The 22,973-nt window shown below is 38.6% G+C and overlaps 1 protein-coding gene across 1 annotated transcript in view; it reads left to right on the top strand.

The window, feature by feature from the left end:
* LOC103040661 (astrotactin-2) overlaps positions 1-22,973 on the top strand; it is a 1,082,674-nt gene that overhangs the window by 816,443 nt on the left and 243,258 nt on the right. The window contains exons 12-13 of the mRNA XM_049465818.1: positions 2,161-2,327; positions 3,987-4,175. Of these exons, the coding sequence (XP_049321775.1) occupies positions 2,161-2,327; positions 3,987-4,175 (356 nt within the window). The remainder of the gene's footprint in view (positions 1-2,160; positions 2,328-3,986; positions 4,176-22,973) is intronic.

Below are 22,973 nucleotides of genomic sequence, written 5' to 3' on the forward strand. Positions count from 1 at the left end.
ATGTGGATTTCATTTTCCAGCAGGACTTGGCACACTGCCCACACTGCCAAAAAGTTTCAATTGGTCTTATATAATATTCAAATGTTTTTGAGACACTGATTTTTGGGGGTTTTCATTGGCTGTAGGCTGTAATAATCATCAATAAAATAAATAAACGCTTAAAATAGATTAATCTATATAATATATGAGTTTCATATTTTGAACTGAATTACTGAAATAAAGTAACTTCCCAATTATATTCTTTATATAACTTTTTGAGATGCACTACTATATTTGTCCATTCATTGGCCCAGGTCTTGTAGCTTCTAGACCCACACAGATATTACCATATAAGGAAGGTGCTAATGGGTGGAGCCAACATCCCAAGCAACTGGGTGGGGCCAAAATGGTGGTAGTGGGGATGATGGTGAGGAATGGTTTAAGGTACGATGTTATGGTGTGATGTAGAATTAGAGTCTCCTAGTAGAACTTTCTCTGGTAAACCAGATACCAGCTTTTGCTAGTCTTTAATGGTCTTTCCCTGGTAAGCCAACTGGTTATTACATTACATTACATTACATTTCATTTCATTTGGCAGACGCTTTTGTCCGAAGCGACTTACAATAATGAAGTACAAAAGTAATAGGAATTTAGATAACCCATTTTAGATAGGGCTTAAAGGAGGTCGAAGGGAAATAAAGGGATAGAGAAGTGAAGGAGGGGAAGAAGGAAATGGGGTTAGAAGTAGTTAGTGTGTTAGAGGTGTTAGGAGAGTAAGTGCTCTTTGAAGAGCTCTGTCTTCAGGAGTTTATTAAAGATAGTGAGAGATTCTCCTGATCTGGTAGTAGAAGGTAGTTTATTCCACCATTGGGGAACTCTGTATGAGAACAGTCTGGATTGCTTTGTGTGAATGTTTGTTTGGCAAAGCGAGGCGACGTTCATTGGAGGAGCGCAGCGGCCGGGAGGTAGCATAAGCCTTCAGGAGTGATCAGTGCAGGTAGGAAGGAGCTGTTCTGTCATCACCTTGTAGGCGATTGTAAGAGTTTTGAATTTGATGCGAGCAGCAACTGGTAGCCAGTGGAGCTCAATGAGCAGCGGGGTGACATGTGCCCCAAGTATCCAAGTATTTAACCTGTTCTTGACCATCATAGTAAATGTTAAACTTGATTTTGATCAGACTTGGTCTTGCAAGCCAACTACTGTAGGTTGGTCTTTCTGATTAGGCTGGTTGACTAGTATAGTCAAGTTTTGTAATACAGATTTTTTTTAGCTTGGTCAGGTTGATGATGTTAAGTTTTGGGCCCAGTTGAAAATATATAAATTGGCCCATAAAAAGATGCCAGAATATGTTTTTTTTTTTTTTTTTTTTTTTTTTATAGCTTAGATGACAGCTTTGCACATCTTGGCTGAATTTTCTCAGTCAGCTTTAGGAGGTAGAGTCACCTGGAATTCAGGCGTTCAGTTAACAGCTGTGCTGAGCTCGTCAAGAGTTCATTATTACTTGAATTTCTTGTCTCTTAATAAAGTGTTTGAGAGCATCAGTTGTAAAGTAGTGAAGAGGTAGAGTTACAGGTATACAGTGAATAACTCTATTTGAGTAATATTCTAATATATATTATGAGAAGCAAGAACTACTCAACTAAGTAAAGAAAGAAGAATGTTGAAAGTTTTCTTAAGTGCAGTCATCGCAAAGACCATCAAAAACATTATGATAGAACTGGCACTCATCAGGACCGCCCCGGGAAAGGAAGAGTAAGAGTTAGTTCTGTTGCACAGGATAAGTTTATCAGGGTTACTTGCCTCAGAAACCACATTTCTCAGGATTCTAAGGAAATGTGAGAATCAGGTCAGATTTGAACTTTCTGTTGGCTGGTTTCTGACCGTGGTCCATATGTTTGCTGCCCCTGGTGTAGGAGGCGTTGGGATAATGTAATTTTTTTTCTTCTCCTACATCCATCCCCTCACTTCCCCGAGGCAGGAGACCTTTGTGGGCCTCATTAGGGTAACCTGCCAGGGACGTGTACCCTCTAACTAGAGTTCCTACCCTTTGCTCCTTTCATGGTTACCTGGTAACAGAAAGCTTAGACCTGCACAAAGATGTTGACCTCTTTCTCGCTTATTCTCTCGTTCTCTCTCTCTCTCTCTCTCTCTCTCTCTCTCTCTCTCTCTCTCTCTCTCCAGTGCCCGGAAGGTTTGCGGCCGATGAAAGATGGCTCAGGTTGCTATGACTACTCTCTGGGTACGGACTGTACGGACGGGTTTAACGGTGGATGCGAGCAGCTCTGCCTCCAGCAGCTGGTGCCCCTGCCGGAAGACCCCACGTCCAGCAACGTGCTGATGTTCTGCGGGTGAGAGGCCATGAATAAACCAACTACAGGGGGATGGACAATGAAACTGAAACACCTGTCATCATTTTAGTGTGGGAGGTTTCATGGCTAAATTGGAGCAGCCTGGTGTTCAATCTTCATTAATTGCACATTATTGCACCAGTAAGATCAGAGTGTGAAGGTTCAGTTAGCAGGGTAAGAGCACAGTTCTGCTCTAAATATTGCAATGCACACAACATTATGGGTGACATACCAGAGTTCAAAAGAGGACAAATTGTTGGTGCACGTCTTGCTGGAGCATCTGTGACCAAGACAGCAAGTCTTTGTGATGCATCAAGAACCACGGTATCCAGGGTAATGTCAGCATACCACCAAGAAGGACCAACCACATCCAACAGGATTAACTGTGGACGCTGTAAGAGGAAGCTGTCTGAAAGGGATGTTCGGGTGCTAACCCGGATTGTATCCAAAAAACATAAAACCACGGCTGATCAAATCACGCAGAATTCAATGTACACCTCAACTCTCCTGTTTCCACCAGAACTGTTCGTCACCACAATCAATTATTGTGCTCTAAAACCAGGTGTTTCAGTTTCATTGTCCAACCCCTGTATATTTCTCTCCAATATATGTCTATATATGTCTCTCCAAACCATCATTGATTGGTGGAAACTTCACACTAGACATCAAGCAGTTTGGACTGTGTGTCTCTCCACTCTTCCTTCAGACTCTGGTCCCTTAATTTACAAATGAAATGTAAAATTTACTGATGATCAGTGATGTTCTATGTTCTACTGTAGATAAAATATGGGTCTATGAGAATTGCAAATCTTGCATTTAGTTTGTACAGTCAGTAGAATGTTTCTTTTAGGAAAAAAAACACCAGTTACACTTTATTTTAAGGAACACAAATTAGGTGCTTATTAATGTATTATTACTTGCTTAATAAAGCCTTAATTAGACATTTGAAAATGATTTATTTACTACTTATTATGCTTTAATCTGTGTTATTAAGTGTTATTGGTGCTTAATTAGGGTCTATTATGTGTAAATGATTAATTAATAATGGCTGTATTAGTTCTTATAGTGCACTATAAACAGTTATTACAGTTAGTACCCTGTTAAGCAGATTATTAAGCATTATTAACTATTAGCTAATTCTTCTGTTATTAGTGTTATTATAATTGGCAGCAGTTTGATCTATATGTGAGTTTGGTAAGGTTATGGCTGTGATGGAGTTTACTGAGTTAATAACGGGTTAATAAGTCACTAATAGACCAAGAAGTGTACCATATTCTAAAATGAGGTTCTGTTCAGCACTGATTAGACACTAAAAAGAACTTAATACATATTTAATCAATCACAGACCCCTAATTAAGCACCAGTAACACTTATTAAAGGAATAGAATAAAGCCTAATAAGTCGTGAATAAATCATTTACAAATGTCTAATTAAGGCTTTATTAAGCAAGTAATAAGACATTAATAAGCACCTAATTTGTGTTCCTTAAAATAAAGTGTTACCAAAACACCGATTTTCATTTTGTAGCTCCTTAATCTGACCATTTCTAATCGTGTCAGATCTGTAGCACCACGCCATGCTGGTAGTGTGTCCGTCAGGGTGCCAGGATGTCTCTACTCACTCTGGCATCTGTCGCTTCTCTCCGTGTCCCACGCTCAGGTGTGTACAGGAGTACAAGCTGGCAGCAGATGGTCGCTCATGCCTTCTCCTGGCTGATAACTGCGACGGGCCCAAGTGCCCGCGCCAAGATACCCGCTTCAACGACACGCTCTTCAGCGAGATGCTGCACGGCTACAACAACAAGACCCAACAGGTCAACCTGGGCCAAGTTTTCCAGATGACCTTCCGGTGAGTTCCGCTTGATCCCAGTCCAGACTGGCCAATCTGTGCTCGGCTCCCAAATGTGTTCCTCCATCGCTGGTGTTGTGAGTTTGGACAAGGTTTGGAGAATTAGGGAACATACCTATTTATTGATCATTAATTAATGTAATTAATGGTATCCAAGAAGGTTAAGCTGTCTTTATCTTGTTATGGTTTAGTAGTATAATAGAGTTCAGTTCATGGAAGTAATAAAACAATTTCTTCAATTTCTAACAAAAACTATTCCTTGCCAAATTGGAAAACCACCACTTATAGAAGGGCCACTATGGTTATCAGCGCTAGGCTAAAATATGACCCTTTTGCCAAATAGGGGAAAGCACCACTCACCACTCAGAGCTACTATGGGTAGCACCACTCAAAAAAAAAAAAAAGCAACTATTAGGAGCACCACTTATTAAAGGGCCTAGGCTAATTCTTGTAGAAGAGCCCCTGTTGGAATTAGTGCTCAGCTAAAAGCTAACACTTGCTAAATCAGAGAAACCACTACTCACAGAAAGGCCACCATGGGTTTCAGTGCTAGTTTAAAAGCTGACCCTTGTAGTCTATGAAAATCATCACTCAGAATATGGCCAATTTTGAGTACACCACTTCTAGAAGGGCCAATGTGGGTATCAGTGCTAGGCTAAAAGCTAACCCTTTCCAAATAGTGGAACCAACTCTCTGAGAGAGGGCCATCCAAGGGCAGCACCATTTACAGAAGGGCCACTGTTGGTAACATTGCTAGGCTAAAAGCTACAGTGCATTTTTGGGGGAAAAAACAAGGGAGCAACACACAATAACCCTTTTTTTAGGACACATACATCTTCAAATCTTTTTTTTTCTATCGAGAGTGTGAATTATAAAACACAGCTCTGATATGTTAAGCATGTGTGTAGACAATAACTCAAAAAAGTTAGCACTTCTTATCAAATCTATACAATGAATAAAATATCAGATATTTTTAAGGGAATAGAAGAATGTTTTAAAGTTTTTAACTCACATGGAAGGCACCACAGATTTTCCCATCCAGGGGTAGCACCACCCACTTGTAGGAGAACACTTGTGGGTATCAGTGCTAGGCTAAAAGCTAGCCCTTGCCAAATGGGGGGACCACCCTTTAAATCGAGACCAGAATAGCCATCTATGCTAAGCTAAGATTTGATCCTAATAATCCAGGAAACACCAATCAGAGACAGAAATCAAATTGTTAAAAACATAGATATAGATATGTTATTGCATGCTCTGCTATGCTACATAGCCCATTCTAAAGAGTCATTCTAAAGCCTTAAACCAGATCAAAATCAGATATTTACACTGGATTTTAACATATTTTAGCTGCTAAAATGTCATTTTTACAGTGCATTTCTTCACACAATCACTTTAAACATGTCCATCCTCCAAACAGTATGGAAGAACACAGTATGGACAGAGCTGGGTTGTTAAATTGAGCTGCTCTTCTGTGTTTATGGTTTTTATTTGTGCTGCTGGTGCTAAACTGTGCTGACTGTCAGCTCGCTGCATTCTGACTGGTTGTTCTGATGTGTTAATCCCAGTGCTGTTCTGCCACTGTCAGGTTTTTTAAAGCAGTTCCTGCTGTTCCTTTAATAAAGACAAACATCCACAGCCCCCCATGCCGAGCCCTTCAGCCCGTCTGAAACTCAGATCCAGAACCAGGTCTTAATCACTGTTGGGCGGTCCGTCTCGGGGGCTGTAAACCAGTGGTGTTTTGAGGTGGTGTAAAATACGCTGTGTTTCAGAGACCAGTATAAAGTGTTTTAGGGCTTTGTTTACACTGTGGATCAATTTAAAGATGATTCATCTGATTTGCATGGTTGGATTTGCTCATATGTATTTTTTTCACCTTTTGGTCTAATATTTATGGGAATCTTTGATTTAATGCTTTTATTTAATTTTTTGCTATAAAGTAAAAACTAATGGGTTGTTAAGTGGTTGCTAATGTGCTGCTGTGGGGTAGCTGTTCATCGATATGGTGTTGCTAGGTGGTTGCCAAGACCTTAGCTGTTATAGTTGCTAAGGTCTTGTGTTGGGTAGCTGTCAAGGTGTTGCTTGGAGGTTGCTAAGGTGTTGGTGGGTGGGTGGCTGCTGTGGTAACGTAGGTGAACACAAAGCATCCACATAGCTAAGCATAAGCATAAGATGGTGATAGAGTTGGATCCTAAAATGTCATGAGTTGGTTGTCAAACTGCTGCTAAGCAGTTGTTAAAGTGTTGATAAGGTGTCTTATATCTGTTAGTTGCTAAGGCGTTGGTTGGTGGATGGTTGCTATGATAACATGTTGATTGCTAAGGCGTTGCAATGGGATTGACAATATGTTGCTATGGCATAGATGTTAGTTGCTAAACTTTTGTGTTAGAAGGCTGTCAAGGTGTTGCTTGGAGGTTGCTAAGGTGAAGTTTTTTTTACTGCAATAACATATTGATTGCTATGTGTTACAAAAGTATTGCTAGGTGAATGCTAAGGTGGATAAAGTGCAGATACTGCATATGTAACATTGCTAAGGTTTCTATGGTGAAGGTATTGGTTTCTAAAGCTGTTAAGGTTGCTAAGGTGGTTGCTAAGGTGTTGATTGGTGGGTAGCTGTTGCAGTAACATGTTGATTGCTGAGGTCTTTCTACAGTGAAGGTATTGGTTTCTACAGCTGTTAAGGTATAAGGTGTTGCAAAGTGATTGCTAGGTGGATGCTAAAGAAGTGTCGCAATGGTGAAGGTGTTTCTAGGTGGTCACCATTTGAATGAGTTGGTTGGTTGGTTCGTAAGGTGTTGCCTTGCAGTTGCTTAGGTGGTGCAAGGATGTTGCTAATGGCTTGCTAGGGGGTTGCTAAGGTGTTTCTAAGAATTCTAAAGCATTTTACGAAGATACTGAGCATTTTATTGGAATGTTCTGGATTCAAGCCTGTTTTGATTTGAAGAAAGTGAATAAATGTTTTTTTTTTTTTTAAGCTATCAAAAGTAGCATGGCCAACAGTGGTATAATTTTCATTAATATGTGTACCCAACAACCAAGTAATATAATACAGGAAATTGACAAATCCTGCACCTAACAGCTGGGGTTATGCATAGGGCTCAGCCAGGATCTACTACTCACTCAACTAACAACAATAGCAAAACCACCACAATCTGATACTGGCTCGACAAGAATCCAGAAGCACAGCCTAACACTATGTTCATGGTCCATTGCCTCAACTGCCAAGTAACAGACCTACCAAAAAATAACCTATGAACAAACAGAATCCCTCCTTAATCTAAGCTCACTTCCTTTAACTATGGCAACAACACACTTACCTAAGCACAATCACACACAATAAATCACATTATAAGTTGCGTGAGCAGAACACAGCAACCACTACCATCCGATACTGGCTCGACAAGAATCAAATAAATTACAAGCTAAAAACATGGTTTGGCCAAATTTATCACAAAGCTTTCTGGGCTGAAATAGGCAGTACAAATATACCACCCAATGTTTTTTTTTTTTTTTTTTATCCCATTGTAGTTTAAGATTCACTAAATCATTACTTTCCTCACACTGACTGGGCTGCGAGGCATGAACGGAGGGAAATAAAGCACTTTATTCTGCACTAGAACACAATTTCCTCAGTGCGCTGGACGGATAGTAGAGGAGGATTAAGTTATTTAAAACGCTGCGGCTGCAGTGCGTGTCATGCTTCTATCATCTATAGAATGATTGGCTTTTGAAGACATGCCAGGAGTGCTTGAAGTGAGCATTATTTCCAGAGCTACGGGTATTAAAATTCACTGTGTTTATATTCTATATCTGCTGTTTGAAAAGGATGTGGGAATGGAGGAACATCAAAAAAAAAAGGGTCGAGTTGCTGATCTTACATGTTTCATTCTCAGTATATACAGAAGAACATGTACGGTGGCCTTCAGAACGCTCTTAGAAAATGAATAGAAGTTGTACAATACCAGAAAAAAGGTTGGACACACCTTCTTTTTCAAGGTTTTTCTTTTTTTTCTACATTGCACTATCAATAAACATCTATTTTTGGGTCTATTTTCATACATAAGGAACACTGGATTATATATCATTATATGTAAACTAGTAAGGAACAGGGGTGTTGCCATGTTTTCCTTCTAATTCAGCAGGTCTCGCCGAGACCAGAAAGAAAACTGTAAAGAAAACTGTAATTAAAAAAAAAAAACAAAGAAAAAAAAAACATTTTCCTTTAAAGTCAAACAAACACTGGATGTTAATCTACAGACATTTGGGTGAGTAAAGTGCTTCCATTTATTTACAGTAAGCTTAGGTCTCCATATTTCCACTAAGGCTAAGTGCAGCAGCACTATTAGCTAACTGCTAGCGCAAGCTGCCGGACAGCGCTACACTGAGGAACCCTCAGTGTTCAGATAAGCCAGCGCGATATCAGCTAGAAGTTTGTCCCACATATCTTGTTTTAACACAGTAAACATGCGGACTAGTAAACGGAGAAAGAACTAGTGCATTTCGGCTAATGCTAATACTGCTGAAGAACTAAACTGAAACTCGGTAGCAATCTCGGTAGTAACTTAAAAGTGTTAAACAAACCAAAATACTCTGTAAAGTAGCATTTAGATGTTCTTATCTGGGGAGCTGTTAGCTTGCAGTTTTCTGGGGCAGTCCAGATAAGTGCCAGTTTCATCATACTGTTTTTGATGGCTGGTCTTTGGATAGGTACTGAGTATTTGATTTCAAAGCATCCTTGCTTTTCTTAAAAGCCGCTACAGAAGTGTGAACTTCATTCATTAAATCTTAAAACTGTTTTGCAGCCAAAAAGCTTATTTTATGGAAAATGAACTGTAATGGGATGAACCAGAGACTGTAAAAAAGATGGACGCCGTTCCCCTTCATTCAATGAAAATGAAGCCAAAATCTTGCGCCATGTTGGCGATCCTGAAACCAGAGTCTGTAGAGCGCAGGAGAGACCAGAGGAGGGAGAAAGACTGTGGAGATACAGCCTACTCATTTAAATAACCCCGCCCCTGAGAGCTGCCTCCACAGAGCTCACACAGTCTATGGTCCCGCCCACACAGTCATTGGTCCCACCCTGACTAGGTGTAACCCAGCTCTTTTACAAACCAATAACCACACCTTTTTGAATAGAGCTGAATAACGTTTTTAAAAAATGAATTCTGTGGGGATATAAAAATTTCACAATATAAGCAGAGGTCACACTAGCTGCTGCATTTAAATAATGGAGGTAGAATTACAGTATATTAGAAAAAAACGTGATTGAAAGTTGTTCTGTTTTGCCATTGAAACCTATGGGGATGGGTGGGGTTACGCAGCTTTCTGCAACCGAACAGCAGGGGGCGCCCGACCTGTGGTGGCTTCACTTTTGAGAGACGATGCTCTGTCCAGCCATACAGTACACAGTCTATGGGATGGAGTGCTACAGACTAGTAGCTCTCCAGCCCAGAGGGTTGTTGAACCCAATTGCAGACAGAACCGTTGATCTTAAAGCAGGTAAACCCAGGAAGAAATGAAAAAATAAATAAATAAATAAACACACCGCTCCTCACAGGTCATCAAGGTTGCAGTCCAATACACTACCGCTGCCCCGACTAGTGAATTGAGACACAGCCGGGAAAAAAAACACCCTTAAAGGAGAGTAATGTAGAGTCCTCCATTACTTAGTTAAAAAAAAGGCTGACAGTATTAAAATAATAAAAGTGCTAGTCAGACTTTTTACTCTATTTTTGCTTTTTTTATTTCTCCCTTTTTTTTTAGTTATGATGTAAATCTGGCGGTTCCTCTTTTTCATATTCAATGGAAATACTATATCATAAATAAATGGAATTGCATCTTTATTGAAGAGACTTCCACTGAGGGTAATTTATTTGTTAGTCTGCTATATATATATTGCTAACTAGGATAACTGTACATCTCAAAAAATATACATTATCATTAAAAAGCTACTTTATTTCAGTAATTCAGTTCAAAATGTGAAACTCTATATATTATATAGATGTATTAAACACACAGAGTGATCTATTTTAAGCGTTTATTTATTTTATTGTTGATGATTATTACGATTTACAGTCAATGGAAACACCAAAATCAGTGTCTCAGAAAATTAGAATATTAAATATTCTATAAGACCAATTTATACTTTTGGTATCAGTGTGGGCAGTGTGCCAAGTCCTGCTGGAAAATGAAATCCACATCTCTATAAAAGTTGTCAGTAGCAGAGGGAAGCATGAAGTGCTGTAAGATTTTGTGGGAAAACAAAACTGCACTGACTTTAGACTTGATAATAAAACACAGTGGATCAACACCAGCAGATGACATGTCTCTCCAAACCATCACTGATTGGTGGAACCTCCAACCTCAAGCCGCTTGGACTGTGTGTCCTTCTTACAGCACGTCCTGCTTTTATGGAGATGCAGATTTTGTTTTCCAGCAGGAAATTACCAATTGGTCTTATATCATATTTTAATTTTCACAGATTTTTGGGTTTTCATTGGCTGTAAGCGTAATATATCTATATAATATGAGTTTCACATTTTAAACTGAATTACTGAAATAAAGTAACTTCTCAAAGATATTGTAATTTTTTGAGCTGGACTAGTATTGGATGGAGCTCCGTCCACAGCTTTGTTCTGGGGACATTACTCCCTTTTAGTAGCCCTTAGCTGACATCAGGCATCTTTATCTGCTCCAGAGATATCTGTTTTACAGTAGGAACAACTCACAGTAGTTAAACGCATTCGTTAGAAGAAATGTCCTCAATTTTGACAGGTTGTCTTTTTTTCTGTTTTCTGTTTTCTCTACAAGATTAAACTGATAAACACAGATAAAGCTGATCTTTAAAAAAAAACGATCAGTCGTACCTTCTGCTTATCTCAACCACAGGTGCCAATAAATCTCTGGAAGCTCCAGACAATGACTTCAAGCGCCGCCACCTTCACCGCTAATGCGGCTAATCAGGAAACGACTATCATACAGCTCCCGGTATGATTAGCACTACCACGCTCTGGACTCGCTCTAATTAGCGTGACAGACAGGCCGTAAATAGTCGCTGTCAGCGGCGGTTCAGTAACTTCGGGAGTCCTGAAGGTTGGGTAAAGACCGGCCGAGTGATTCCGGGGGTTTGAGCTCCTGACACCAGTCATTTGGTTACTCTGCGCTGTTCAGATGGACGAGAAAAGTGGAATTGACTCTGGCAGATTCATTTTCATCCCGCGTGGGGCGTCCTCGCCGCCTCGCGCTCTGATAACAGTCAGCAGGTTATTTCCAGTGAGCCTTCAGCCTGGATACGCACTCACGCCGACACCTGTCACACTTTCATTTCTCATTTTAACAGATCACAGCTCTTTGGGCGCTCGCGTTCTAACGGATTGCGCCGGTAGCGCCGAGGCACTGCGTCCTCATCAGGAAAACGAACTGTGCAGGCCTCGCTCTGACATGTTTTGGTGTTTGCTAGCATTCATTAATGACTAGCGATCCCTCACTGTCGCCAGGGTGAAACTGCCGAGACTGAAATGGGTTACAGCTGACAAAACGGCACAAAGAAAGATTAGCGTAGTGGGATTAGCGTAGCACGGCATTAGCATAGAGTAGAGTGTGCTAGCTTGCTTGTTTGTAAGTGCCAGTTTCATCATAACATTTTCAATGGCCTTTGGATACTTTACGGTTGTTTCCTGTTAAGAGTATGCTGTGGTATTGCCAGCGTGTGTGTTTTACCTTTTTATTTTAACCACTTTCAGCAGACCCTCTACTGGCCATTCTGCCGGTGGAATGGATATTGACTATTCAGACATTTTAAATTATTTTTTATTATTTCAATTAATTTTAATTAAATTTTGACATTTTTGATGGTCTTTGGATTCTTGGTAATGGTAATTGAATACCCTAAATGAATGGGTTTATGTCTTTTTGTCCAGATGTGAGTCCAGATGGGTCCTGATGTTAATACCCTTGGTGCCCAATGCAGTCTTCTGGGCTTACGGTTGTTTCCTGTTAAGAGTATGCTGTGTTGTTGCTAGTATGTGTGTTTTATTTTTATTTTATTTTATAACCTCTTTCAGCAAGTGCTCTAGTGGTCATTTTGCAGGTGAAATAGAAATGGACTATTCCGACATTTTAAATTATTTTTAAATTATTTTTTTTGTTGTGAAACCATTAAGAGCATTGACTTTAAAAACAATATGGCAGAATCTGCAATGTAAGTCAAAGAATATTGACATTGTGGAGACTGAAATGGGTTAGAGCTGACAAAACGACACCAAAGAAACGAAGATTAGCATAGTGGGATTAGCATAGCACGGCATTAGCATAGAGTAGCATAAAGTGTGATAACTTGCTAGTTTGTGAGTGCCAGTTTCATCATAACATTTTTTTTAATGGTCTTTGGATACTTGGTAATGGTAATATGTCCATGTCTTTTTGTCCAGATGTGGGTCCAGATGTGTCCTGTGTTAATGCCCTTAGTGCACAATGCAGTCTTCTGGGTTTACGGTTGTTTCCTGTTAAGAGTATGCTGTGCTATTGCTAGTGTGTTTATTTTTTATTTTAAAGTATCCTTACTTCTTTTATCGAGGTGTAACTTCATTCATTAAACCTTTAAACCATTCACTCAAATAAACACCTGTAATGTCCTACACTACTTAGTTAAAATGCTGACAGTATTGGAATAACAAAAATACTAGTCTGGTCAAAAATACTATTTTTGCTCCTTCTATTTTCATTTTTTTCCCCATTGGAATTGCATATTTTAAGCATATTTGAAACATATATATATGTCCCACGTCATAACAGAACTGTTTCACTGCAAACAAAAAATATATATATATATATACTTATCTGAGCAATACGAGTGTTTTTGCCTGAAAAAAAAAAAAAAACACACACACACATTTAAACATAAAACAATAAAGTGTAGAGATTCCAGATTTCTCCTGGATGCTCCTCAGCCAGCATGTGTATATTATGTTCAGTTCCATCATCACCTGATTTACCACATTTACCAATTTACCAAAGCAGGTGTTGATTAATTTGATGAGAACTAGAAATAAAACTCTATTAACTCAGATTAAGAGGAGAGATTAGGAGATGTTTTTAGGAAAACAGAGCTGTAAAAGCGTATACCTATATATATATATATATATATATATATATATATATGGCACACTACAGAACAATCTGCAATGTCAATCAAAGAATATTGACGACACAAAGAAAGATTAGCGTAGTGGGATTAGCGTAGCATGGCATTAGCAGTAGCGTAGCGTGTGCTAGCTCACTGTAGCATTGTTGAATTATGAAAAATGTTCAGTGGATCCAGTTTACTTTCGTCTGCTCGACCATAAACCGCACAAAAAAAAAAAAAAAAACAGATTACATGTAGCGTATTATGGGATGCGCAGTAATATCTTCTTTGTGAAGATTAAACATGGCTAAGACCCTGCACCTCCCGCTCTGGTCAGCTCCGTTATCCTTCTGCTGCCTGTCGTCTTATTTAGGATGAACAGATGTCCTTTTTTATCCTGGACATTTTCTCATTTCGGGATGTGGAAAATGTGACAGGTAGTGAGTTCAATTCCTGCTTTGGTCTGGGATATAAAACAGGATTCGGTACCATTTTAAAATAAGGCTCCTTTATAAAGGGTTTAGCAATAGTATATAAACAGGGTTTATTAATGATCATTAATTAGGTTATAAACCGTTAATTAAAGCTGTTACAATACATACAGTACAGGCCAAAAGTTTGGACACACCTTCTCTATTTCAATGGTTTTCTTTATTTTTATGACTATTTACATTGTAGATTCTCAATGAAGCATCAAAACTATGAATGAACACATGTGGAGTTTTATTCTTAACAAAAAAGGTGAAATAACTAAAAACATGTTTTATATTCTAGTTTCTTCAAAATAGCCCCCTTTGCTCTGATTACTGCTTTACACACTCTTGGCATCATTCTCTCAATGAGCTTCAAGAGGTGGTCACCTGAAATGAAAAGTTTTCCAACAGTCTTGAAGGAAGGAAGGAGTTCCCAGAGGTGTTTATTAGCACTTGTTGCTCCTTTGCCTTCCTCACCCCAAACCTCAAATCTGGATTGGGTTCAGGTCCGGTGACTGTGGAGGTTCAGCTCATTTTTTGTTAAGTACATAAAACTCCACATGTGTTCATTCATAGTTTTGATGCTTCAGTGAGAATCTACAATGTAAATAGTCATGAAAATATATATAGTTTTTTTTTTCATACTAATAGAAAGGTAGATGAAGAAAGAAGTTACTGCAGCTCAGAAAATGATGCTTGTTCTTACAGCCTACAACACAGAGGCCAAGCAAGTTTAACTAGGGTAGGGGGGAATCACTACACACTGATGGTGAGTGTTAATCAGAAAATGGGAGACACGCCCACCCAGTATGCAAATAGATTGTGCCAGAAGCCATTGGCAACGAACACAGTATTTAATAGTGGATTCAACTCAAAGATCTCCATTGGAATGTATGCAGCTCTGGAAAAAAATAATAGTTCATTTTAAAATGATGGGTTTCTTTGATTTTACCAAATTGAAAACCTCTGGAATATAATAAAGAGGAAGATGGATGATCACAAGCCATCAAACCACCAAACTGAACTGCTTAAATTTTTACCCCAGGAGTAAAGCAGCATAAAGTTATCCAAAAGCAGTGTGTAAGACTGGTGGAGGAGAAGAACATGATGCCAAGATGCATAAAAACTGTGAAATATTTATTTCTTATATTTTTTTTTCTTTGCATTATTTGAGATCTGAAAGCTCTGCATCTTTTTTTTTGTTATTTCAGCCTTTTCTCATTTTTCTGCAAATAAATAAATGCTCTAAATAACAATATTTTTATTTGGAATTTGGGAGAAATGTTGTCTGTAGTTTATAGAATAAAACAGCAATGTGCATTTTACTCAAACATAAACCTATAAATAGCAAAATCATGTTCATCAAGGTTCATCTAACTCAAAATAGTTAAGTAATAATTGGAAATATCCCATTTTTACATAAAACAGGCTTAATTTATTGGACTTAAATTGTAACCACAACACTCCTCCACGTGTCCCCAGCGTCCACTTTGAAAACCAGAATACGTTTCACCCAATCTAATTTGCCAGGTCCTGGAAAAAAGCTAGATATGAAAAATGAAGATATCAGAACCCAGCTAGCAGGTGGGAGCTGGCAGGAGCTAAACGGAGGGAGAAATTGGTTAAAAATGAAGAGAAACCCCACTCTGTGTTCTCCAGCATGGGCAGATGAAGTGGATGGTGGCCATGTCCTCGCTGTTACCCCTGCAGAAGCTTTGATATGGAGATGCGACGCTTCCCAGCTCACAAACAAAAGCCCTGATATGGAGCAGCTGGTGAAGCAGAGGAAGCTGTGGTCTCGCCTCGGGCGCTCCACGCTCGTGATCCGGATCACTTATTGCTCACGACTGATCTCCTTCAGCACGCATTGCTCCTCATCAGCGTGATGTGTCTATCGCTGCTGCTGTACCAATGCATTTCAACAGCAGGAACGCTTAGTGCATGTTTATAATCAGATTACTGCAGTTCAGAGGTGGAAAGTAATGAATTACATTTACTCAAGTTACTTAGATTAGAGTAGATTTTATGAGTAATTTGTAATTTTTTAAAGTAGTTTTTAAAATAGGTCGTTTTACTTTTACTCATGTACATTTTGACACAAGTAATTTACTTCACTACATTGGAAAACTCCCTGTTACTGAGTAAATAATTAAATGCTGGGGGGAAAAAAGGTCTCACTTTATTATGTAGTTATGTATTATGTAGTTACATGGTAACAATCCATGTAACTACAGTGTAACTACTGATGAAGTACACATTGTTACAGATTAACTACAGAGGTACAGGTTATGTAATTACACATGTGTATTATTTATATATATATATAATTTTGGTTTAATTCAGGGTGAGTGTACTTACACATGTAATAGAGCAAGTGTACTTACACATGTGTAATAGTGTGTGAGTATAAATTTATCTAACAGCTATTGTCTACTACACACACTATTACACATGTGTAAGTACACTCCCCCTGGTACACATGTGTACTTACACAAGTCAAAATAACCTTAATACACATGTGTAATTACATAACCTGTAGCTCTGTAGTTAATCTGTAACAATGTGTACTTCATCAGTAGTTACACTGTAGTTACATGGGTTGTTACTGTGTAACTACATAGTACTAAGGGACACATTATAAAGCGGGACCGGCAAAAAACGAATTGTCTGAATAAAAAAAAAATTGAGTTTTGTTCTCCATGGCAGCGCAGCTGAACTTTTCCCAGCAGTGTTTATTATGGTTAGCGGAAGAGATGCTGTGTGAATCAACTGTGCATGGGGGAACCGGTGTTCCGTCAAGTTATGCTACCCATCGATATGTGCTTCTTCACGGCACTGCGCATGCGCCGACCAACAGTTTTTTTTGTATGATTTCATGTTTTTCATGATAATTCCTTAAGTTTTTATTGGAACATTAAACAATCTGCTTAAATGTAAAAAAAAAAAAAAAAAACATGTAAATAGCAGTTAAAGCATAGCAATGGCAAGTTACAAAAAAAATACGAACTGTAAAACTATAAAAATACAGTTTATATTCACCTATATTACCATGTAACTTGTACTCAAAGTAAATTTTAAATTGAGTACTTTTTTTTTTTACTTTTACTCGAGTAGATTTTTAGATGGGTACTTTTACTTTTACTCGAGTAGAATTTTAGCAAAGTAAAGGTACTTTTACTTAATTACAATTATTCAGTACTTTTTCCACCTCTGCTGCAGTTATCTGATTGAAGGAAAGTTTAAAGAAGAACTCTGGTGTGACATTGACTTTGGGTGTAGTAAAACATGATAAGGAGTACTAAACTTTGTTTAATAGCACACCTCCATTCTCCCACAGCTTTCTGATATCCAGCAATTTTATACAGTTTGTCCAAACAGGCTAGAATGGGTTTTGATTGGGGCATATTTTGCTCATGCTGATAAATGGCTTTTTACACCGTTATCCAAGCTTAAAATAGCTCCACACCTCATTGGTAGAATCTGAAGAGCCCTGACATTTAAAACGAGGCATTAATGACTTTAATTAATGACTTTATAATCAGATTACTGCAGTTATCTGATTGAAGGAAAGTTTAAAGGAGAACTCCGGTGTGACATTGACTTTGGGTGTAGTAAAACATGATAAGGAGTACTAAAGTTTGTTTAATAGCACACCTCCATTCTCCCACAGCTTTCTGATATCCAGCAATTTTATACAGTTTGTCCAAACAGGCTAGAATGGGTTTTGATTGGGGCATATTTTGCTAATGCTGATAAATCGCTTTTTACACCGTTATCCAAGCTTAAAATAGCTCCACACCTCATTGGTAGAATCTGGAGAGCCCTGACATTTAAAATGAGGCATTAATGACTTTAAAAGTGCACAGAAAGCTTATTAAAAACACTGTTTACAACCCATAGCATTAGCTACATCTTCATCTTCAGTATTTAATACTTTGTTTTAAGCGTCAGGGCTCTCGGGATTCCACCAATGAGGCGTGGAGCTACTTTGAGCCTGGATAACCAATCAATCAATCAATCAATCAACCTTTATTTTCACTCGGGAAGAAACATTGAGGGTGACCCTCATTTACAATGTTGCCGAGCATTTCTAACATCAAAGGGACTGAAGACATTTATTGATAATTACTGGATCTCAAAACGCTGGGGGAGAACGTAAGTGGTCTACTCAACAATGGTTGGTACTCATTATCATGTTTTACTACACCAAAAAAAAAAAAAAAAAAAAGGAAATGAGTCTGAGAAGGAGGTTCACCTTCCAGCAAGACAATGACCCTAAACATACAGCACTACAGAGCTACAGTGGAATGGTGTAGATCAGAGAATATTCATTTGTGGCCCAGTCAAAGTCCTGACATAGCTATAGGTTTGTGAATTTTGTGTTTTAAACTGAAATATATCCTGCAATATATTACTGCATGCTCTCAAGCAGGTTATCACAGCCTGCCACACTGATGTCCACTGAGACGCTGCGTTAGACATCCTTCCAGCCTTGCTCTTCACCTTTCTCATTCAACGAGCAGCAGAGTCCTGCATCAGGAGACCCTCGGCTGATCCGTGATGAATGACTGATCATTATTGACATGCCAGTCTAGTTTCACCGCGCTGTAGCCGGCCTGTGAGCTGCCCTTATTTCCCTGGATGATTCCTTTGATGCGGTTCTTGCGTCGGCTCTTTCAGGGCCACGGAGGGGACAGCAGAGATGAGTGTCATCCATCAGTCGTGTCTGTACCGGTCCCTGTCCGGTCCGGGCCCGGCTGAGGACATCGACACGGAGCTCTGCAGACAAAAGACAGAGCAGGTCTGGGATTCAATATTTTTACAGAAAAGATCAAAGAGGGAGGAAATACAGAAAAAATCTAAATGATAAGTTAACATGTTTGTAATATTTAAGCTTTTTTCATTTAGTCTTATCTGATTTGTTCAGTCTTATCTGGTTTGTTTGGCCTGATCTAGTTTTGGGTTTTGGTTGGATTTGGAGTTGAGGTTGGTTTGGTTTATTTGGTCTGGTTTGAGTTTGGGTCTGGTTTGAGTTTGGGTCTGGTTTGAGTTTGGGTCTGGTTTGAGTTTGGATTTGGTTAGGTTTGTTTCATTTTGATGTTCATTTTGGTTTGGTCTGTTCTGGTTTGTTTAGCTCTGTTTGGTTTTGGTTGGCGTTGGTCTGGATTGGGTGTGGTGTTGGTTTGGTTTGTTTAGCCTGGTTTTAGGTTTGGTTTAGTAGTGTCAGTTTCATTTTGGTCTGGGTTTGTTTGGTAGGGTTTGGTTTGGTTGGGTTTGTTTGGATTTAATATAATTTGGTCTGGTTTGGATTTTGGTTGAGTTTGTATGGATTTGGTTAGGTTTGCTGTTGGTCCAGCTTGAGTTTTTCAGGTTTAGGGTTGGTGCTGGTTTATGTTTGGGATTTGATTGGGTTTGGTTTGCCTTGGTGTGAGTTTGGTTTTGGTCTGATTGTTTGGGATTTTTTTTTTGGCTCAGTTTCAGTTTGGTTTGGTATGGATTAGTTAAGTATAGTTTGGTTGGGTTTGGTTTGGTCTGGTTGGGTTAGTTTGGTGTTGGTTTGCAGTGGGTTTTGGCTGGGTTTGTTTGGATTTGGTGTTGGTTTGGGTTTAGAGTTGATTTTGGTTTGCTGCTGGTTTGGTTTGAGTTTTGGTTGGGTTTATGGTTGGTATTGGTTTGGGATTAAATTGGGTTTGGTTTGGTTTAGTCAGGTTGAGTTTTGTTGTGTTGGTTTGGCTTGGGTTTAAGTTGGGTTTGTTTGGATTTGGTTAGGTTTGGGTTTTGGTTGGGTTTAGAGTTGGTTTTGGTTGGGTTTAGGGTTGGTGTTGCTTTGTTTTTTATTTGGGATTTAATTGGGTTTGGTCTTTTTGGGTTTGGTTGGTATTGGTATGGCTTGGGTTTTGGATGGGTTTGTTTGGATTTGGTTTGGGGTTGGTTTGGATTTTACTCCAAGATTTGGTTTTGGTTTGGTGTTTGTTTGGTTGGGTTTGCTGGTTTGGCTTGGGTTTTGGTTTGGTTTGTTCGGATTTAACTGGGTTTGGTTTGCCTGAGTTTGAGTTTGGTTTTGATTTGGCTCAGTTTCATTTTGTTTGTTTTTTTTTTTATGGATTTTGTTTGTTATGAGTTAATTTAGTATAGAGTCTGGTTTGGTTTGGCTTGGTTTAACTCGGGAAGAAATTCCAAGGGTAATTTCTTTGATGCGTTTTTTGCGTTGGCTCTTCCGAGGCCACAGAAGGGACAGGAGAGATGAGTGTCATCCATCAGCCGTGACTGCACCGGTCCCTGTCCGGCCCGAGCCTGGCTGAGGACACCGACACGGCTCTCTGCAGACAAAAGAGAGCAAGTCTGGGATTCACAATTTTTACAGAAAAGATAAAAGAGGGAGAAAGAATAGATGAAAAGAGCAGAAAATAGCACCCTCTCTCCGACAATGACGCCATCAACCAATCGCAATTCAGAGAGAATTGGACACTCGCCAACAAAAGACGGCAACCTCATTCTTTTTTCCATTTTTTCCGCTTTTTTGCAATCTAACACTCCTCCAAACCAGAGAATAAGCCCTGAATCCTCAGTTCTCCTCTCCAGACAGAAAATGTCGAATTTCGGAGGCGTTTAATTGCGTAGAGCTGAGGAGAGAAGTTTGATTAAGTAAAACCTAGCAAGCGCAGAAGGAGAGAGAGAAAGACAGAGAAAGAGAGAGAGTGAGAGAGAGAGAGAGAGACAGAGAAAGAGAGAGAGAAAGAAAGAAAGAAAGAAAGAGAGAGCACCCAGAGGCAATAATAATAACTAGAAAGCTTTGTGAATATCTCAGCATGCTGCTCTTTCCCGGCTCATATTAGGGTGAGTATCTGGTTTGTATGCTCAACAGCGGGAAGTAATGATAATCCTAAAGTGAAAAACACAAGACCACCCATTCTGTGGGCTTTATAACAGCAACACACTCAGTAGTGCATCTAATAAACCCAGTCTACTCTAGCTTCCTTTAGCAAAATAGGCAAAAATGATAATAATAAAAAAAAAAAATCTGAACACTGTATATAGAGATATTGTTCAATCAGCACGGTTTGGACTGTAAATAGTTTTACTAAGCAACTGACCATTGAGTATTTTACATAAATTAGTTATACATTTATTTCCATACTAAAATGTTTCATACTAAGCATTAACTGAGTATTTAAGCTGTAGATTGATGCATATATGGTTAATACATATATAGTAGAAAATGCTGTTCTACAAGCCTGTGTACCACCCTGTTACCACACAGTAGAGCTCGTTGAGGCAACTGTAACACCGGCGCTTTATTGGTTAATCGATATTTCTGTTATTTCTCTTCCAAAAAGTGTGTTTGGTGTGTAGATAGTAAATAAGTGACTTTGGTTTCGTTTAGAGCTCTGTTCTGATTGGGTGCCTGTGCTGGAAAAACAATAGTCTAAAGTGAAAAGCAAAAGACAGACCATAATATGGGAGTTTCAATAGCAGAAACAATCAACCGAGCATCTGATGAAGCCACTACACTGTAGTTTTTTTTTTTTTATATATATATAGTTTTACTAGGATGACTGGTGATTCACCCTTGTGGTTCATGGTGGGTGGCTCCCTTTTTAATCAAGTTTGTTTTTGAATTTTTTATTTTTTTTTTGTTTCATACTTTAATGTCAAACAATGCATATACAGTGGCGTGAAAAAGTATTTGCCCCTTACAGATTGATTTTATTTTTGCTTTATTATCAGACAAATATAACCTGAGTAAATATAAAAAGCACTTTTTAAATGAAGATTTCATTTATTAAGGAAAAAGAAAATTACTATCTAAACCTTTTTCAGAAAAAGAACATCGTACTAAATGTAAAACATGGTGGTGGTAGTGTGATGGTCTGGGACCGCTTTACTATCTATCGATCTATCTATCGATCTATCTATCTATGCTCTCTTTCTGTTTCCCACTTTTTGGCCGATGCTCTCTCTTTCTATCAATCACTCCATCTCTCTTTTTCACATCTTGCTCTGTTTTATTTCCCTCTTTTCCCTTTTTGGTGTTTTCCCTTTACTTTCTCTTGCTCTCACTATTTCTCTTGTTTTTACCATTATCTCTCTGTATTTTTCCCCATTCTTTCAGTCTCTCTCTCTCTCTCTCTCTCTCTCTCTCTCATCTATCTATCTATCTATCTATCTATCTATCTATCTATCTATCTATCTATCTATCTATCTATCTATCTATCTATCTATCTACGCTCTCTTTCTGTTTCCCACTTTTTGGCCGATGCTCTCTCTTTCTATCAATCACTCCATCTCTCTTTTTCACATCTTGCTCTGTTTTATTTCCCTCTTTTCTCTTTTTGCTCTTTTCCCTTTACTTTCTCTTGCTCTCACTATTTCTCTTGCTTTTACCATTATCTTTCTCTCTCTTTTTCCTATTCTTTCAGTCTCTCTCTCTCTCTCTCTCTCTCTCTCTCTCTCTCTCTCTCTCTCTCTATCTATCTATCTATCTATCTCTGCTCTCTTTCTGTTTTCCACTTTTTGGCCAATGCTCTCTCTTTCTTTCAATCACTCCATCTCTCTTTTTCACATCTTTCTCTGTTTTAATTCCCTCTTGTCCCTTTTTGCTCTTTCCCCTTTACTTTCTCTTGCTTTCTTTCTGCTACCATTATCTCTCTCTCTATTTTTCCCCATTCTGTCAGTCTTTTTCTCTCTCTCTCATGTGTCCCTATCTATCTATCTATCTATCTATCTATCTATCTATCTATCTATCTATCTATCTATCTATCTATCTATCTATCTATCAGGTATGTACTGTAGAGTGTATCTCTATCAGGCTAATTGTGCTCCCGTATTTTATGATTGGTGATCATCAATAATCCCATTTGTTGAGTATTTGATCTTTTGTTTGATGTATTAATATAAATTATGTGAATTTGTTTAAGATGAAAAATGCCCAAATGTGGTTTTACAAGCCTATTTTTCCTGTTATTTGAAAAATTCTTAATTTCTTTCTATGAGGAGCTCATGAAACAAATACAGCATTGCTCTGATTTTCTGTCTGGTCTGGCTGCTAAAAAATATTTTAGAGAAGCTAAAGTGAAAGGCAAAAGACAAACCGTGACATTGGATTTACAGTGGAAAAAAAGCACACATTTAGCAAAAGGAAAAAGACAACAACAATTAAACGAAAGGCAAACAATAGGAATGCAAATGTCTTACAGATATGAC

This window comes from Astyanax mexicanus, chromosome 1, assembly GCF_023375975.1.
Source record: "Astyanax mexicanus isolate ESR-SI-001 chromosome 1, AstMex3_surface, whole genome shotgun sequence".
NCBI classification, from domain to species: domain Eukaryota; kingdom Metazoa; phylum Chordata; class Actinopteri; order Characiformes; family Acestrorhamphidae; genus Astyanax; species Astyanax mexicanus.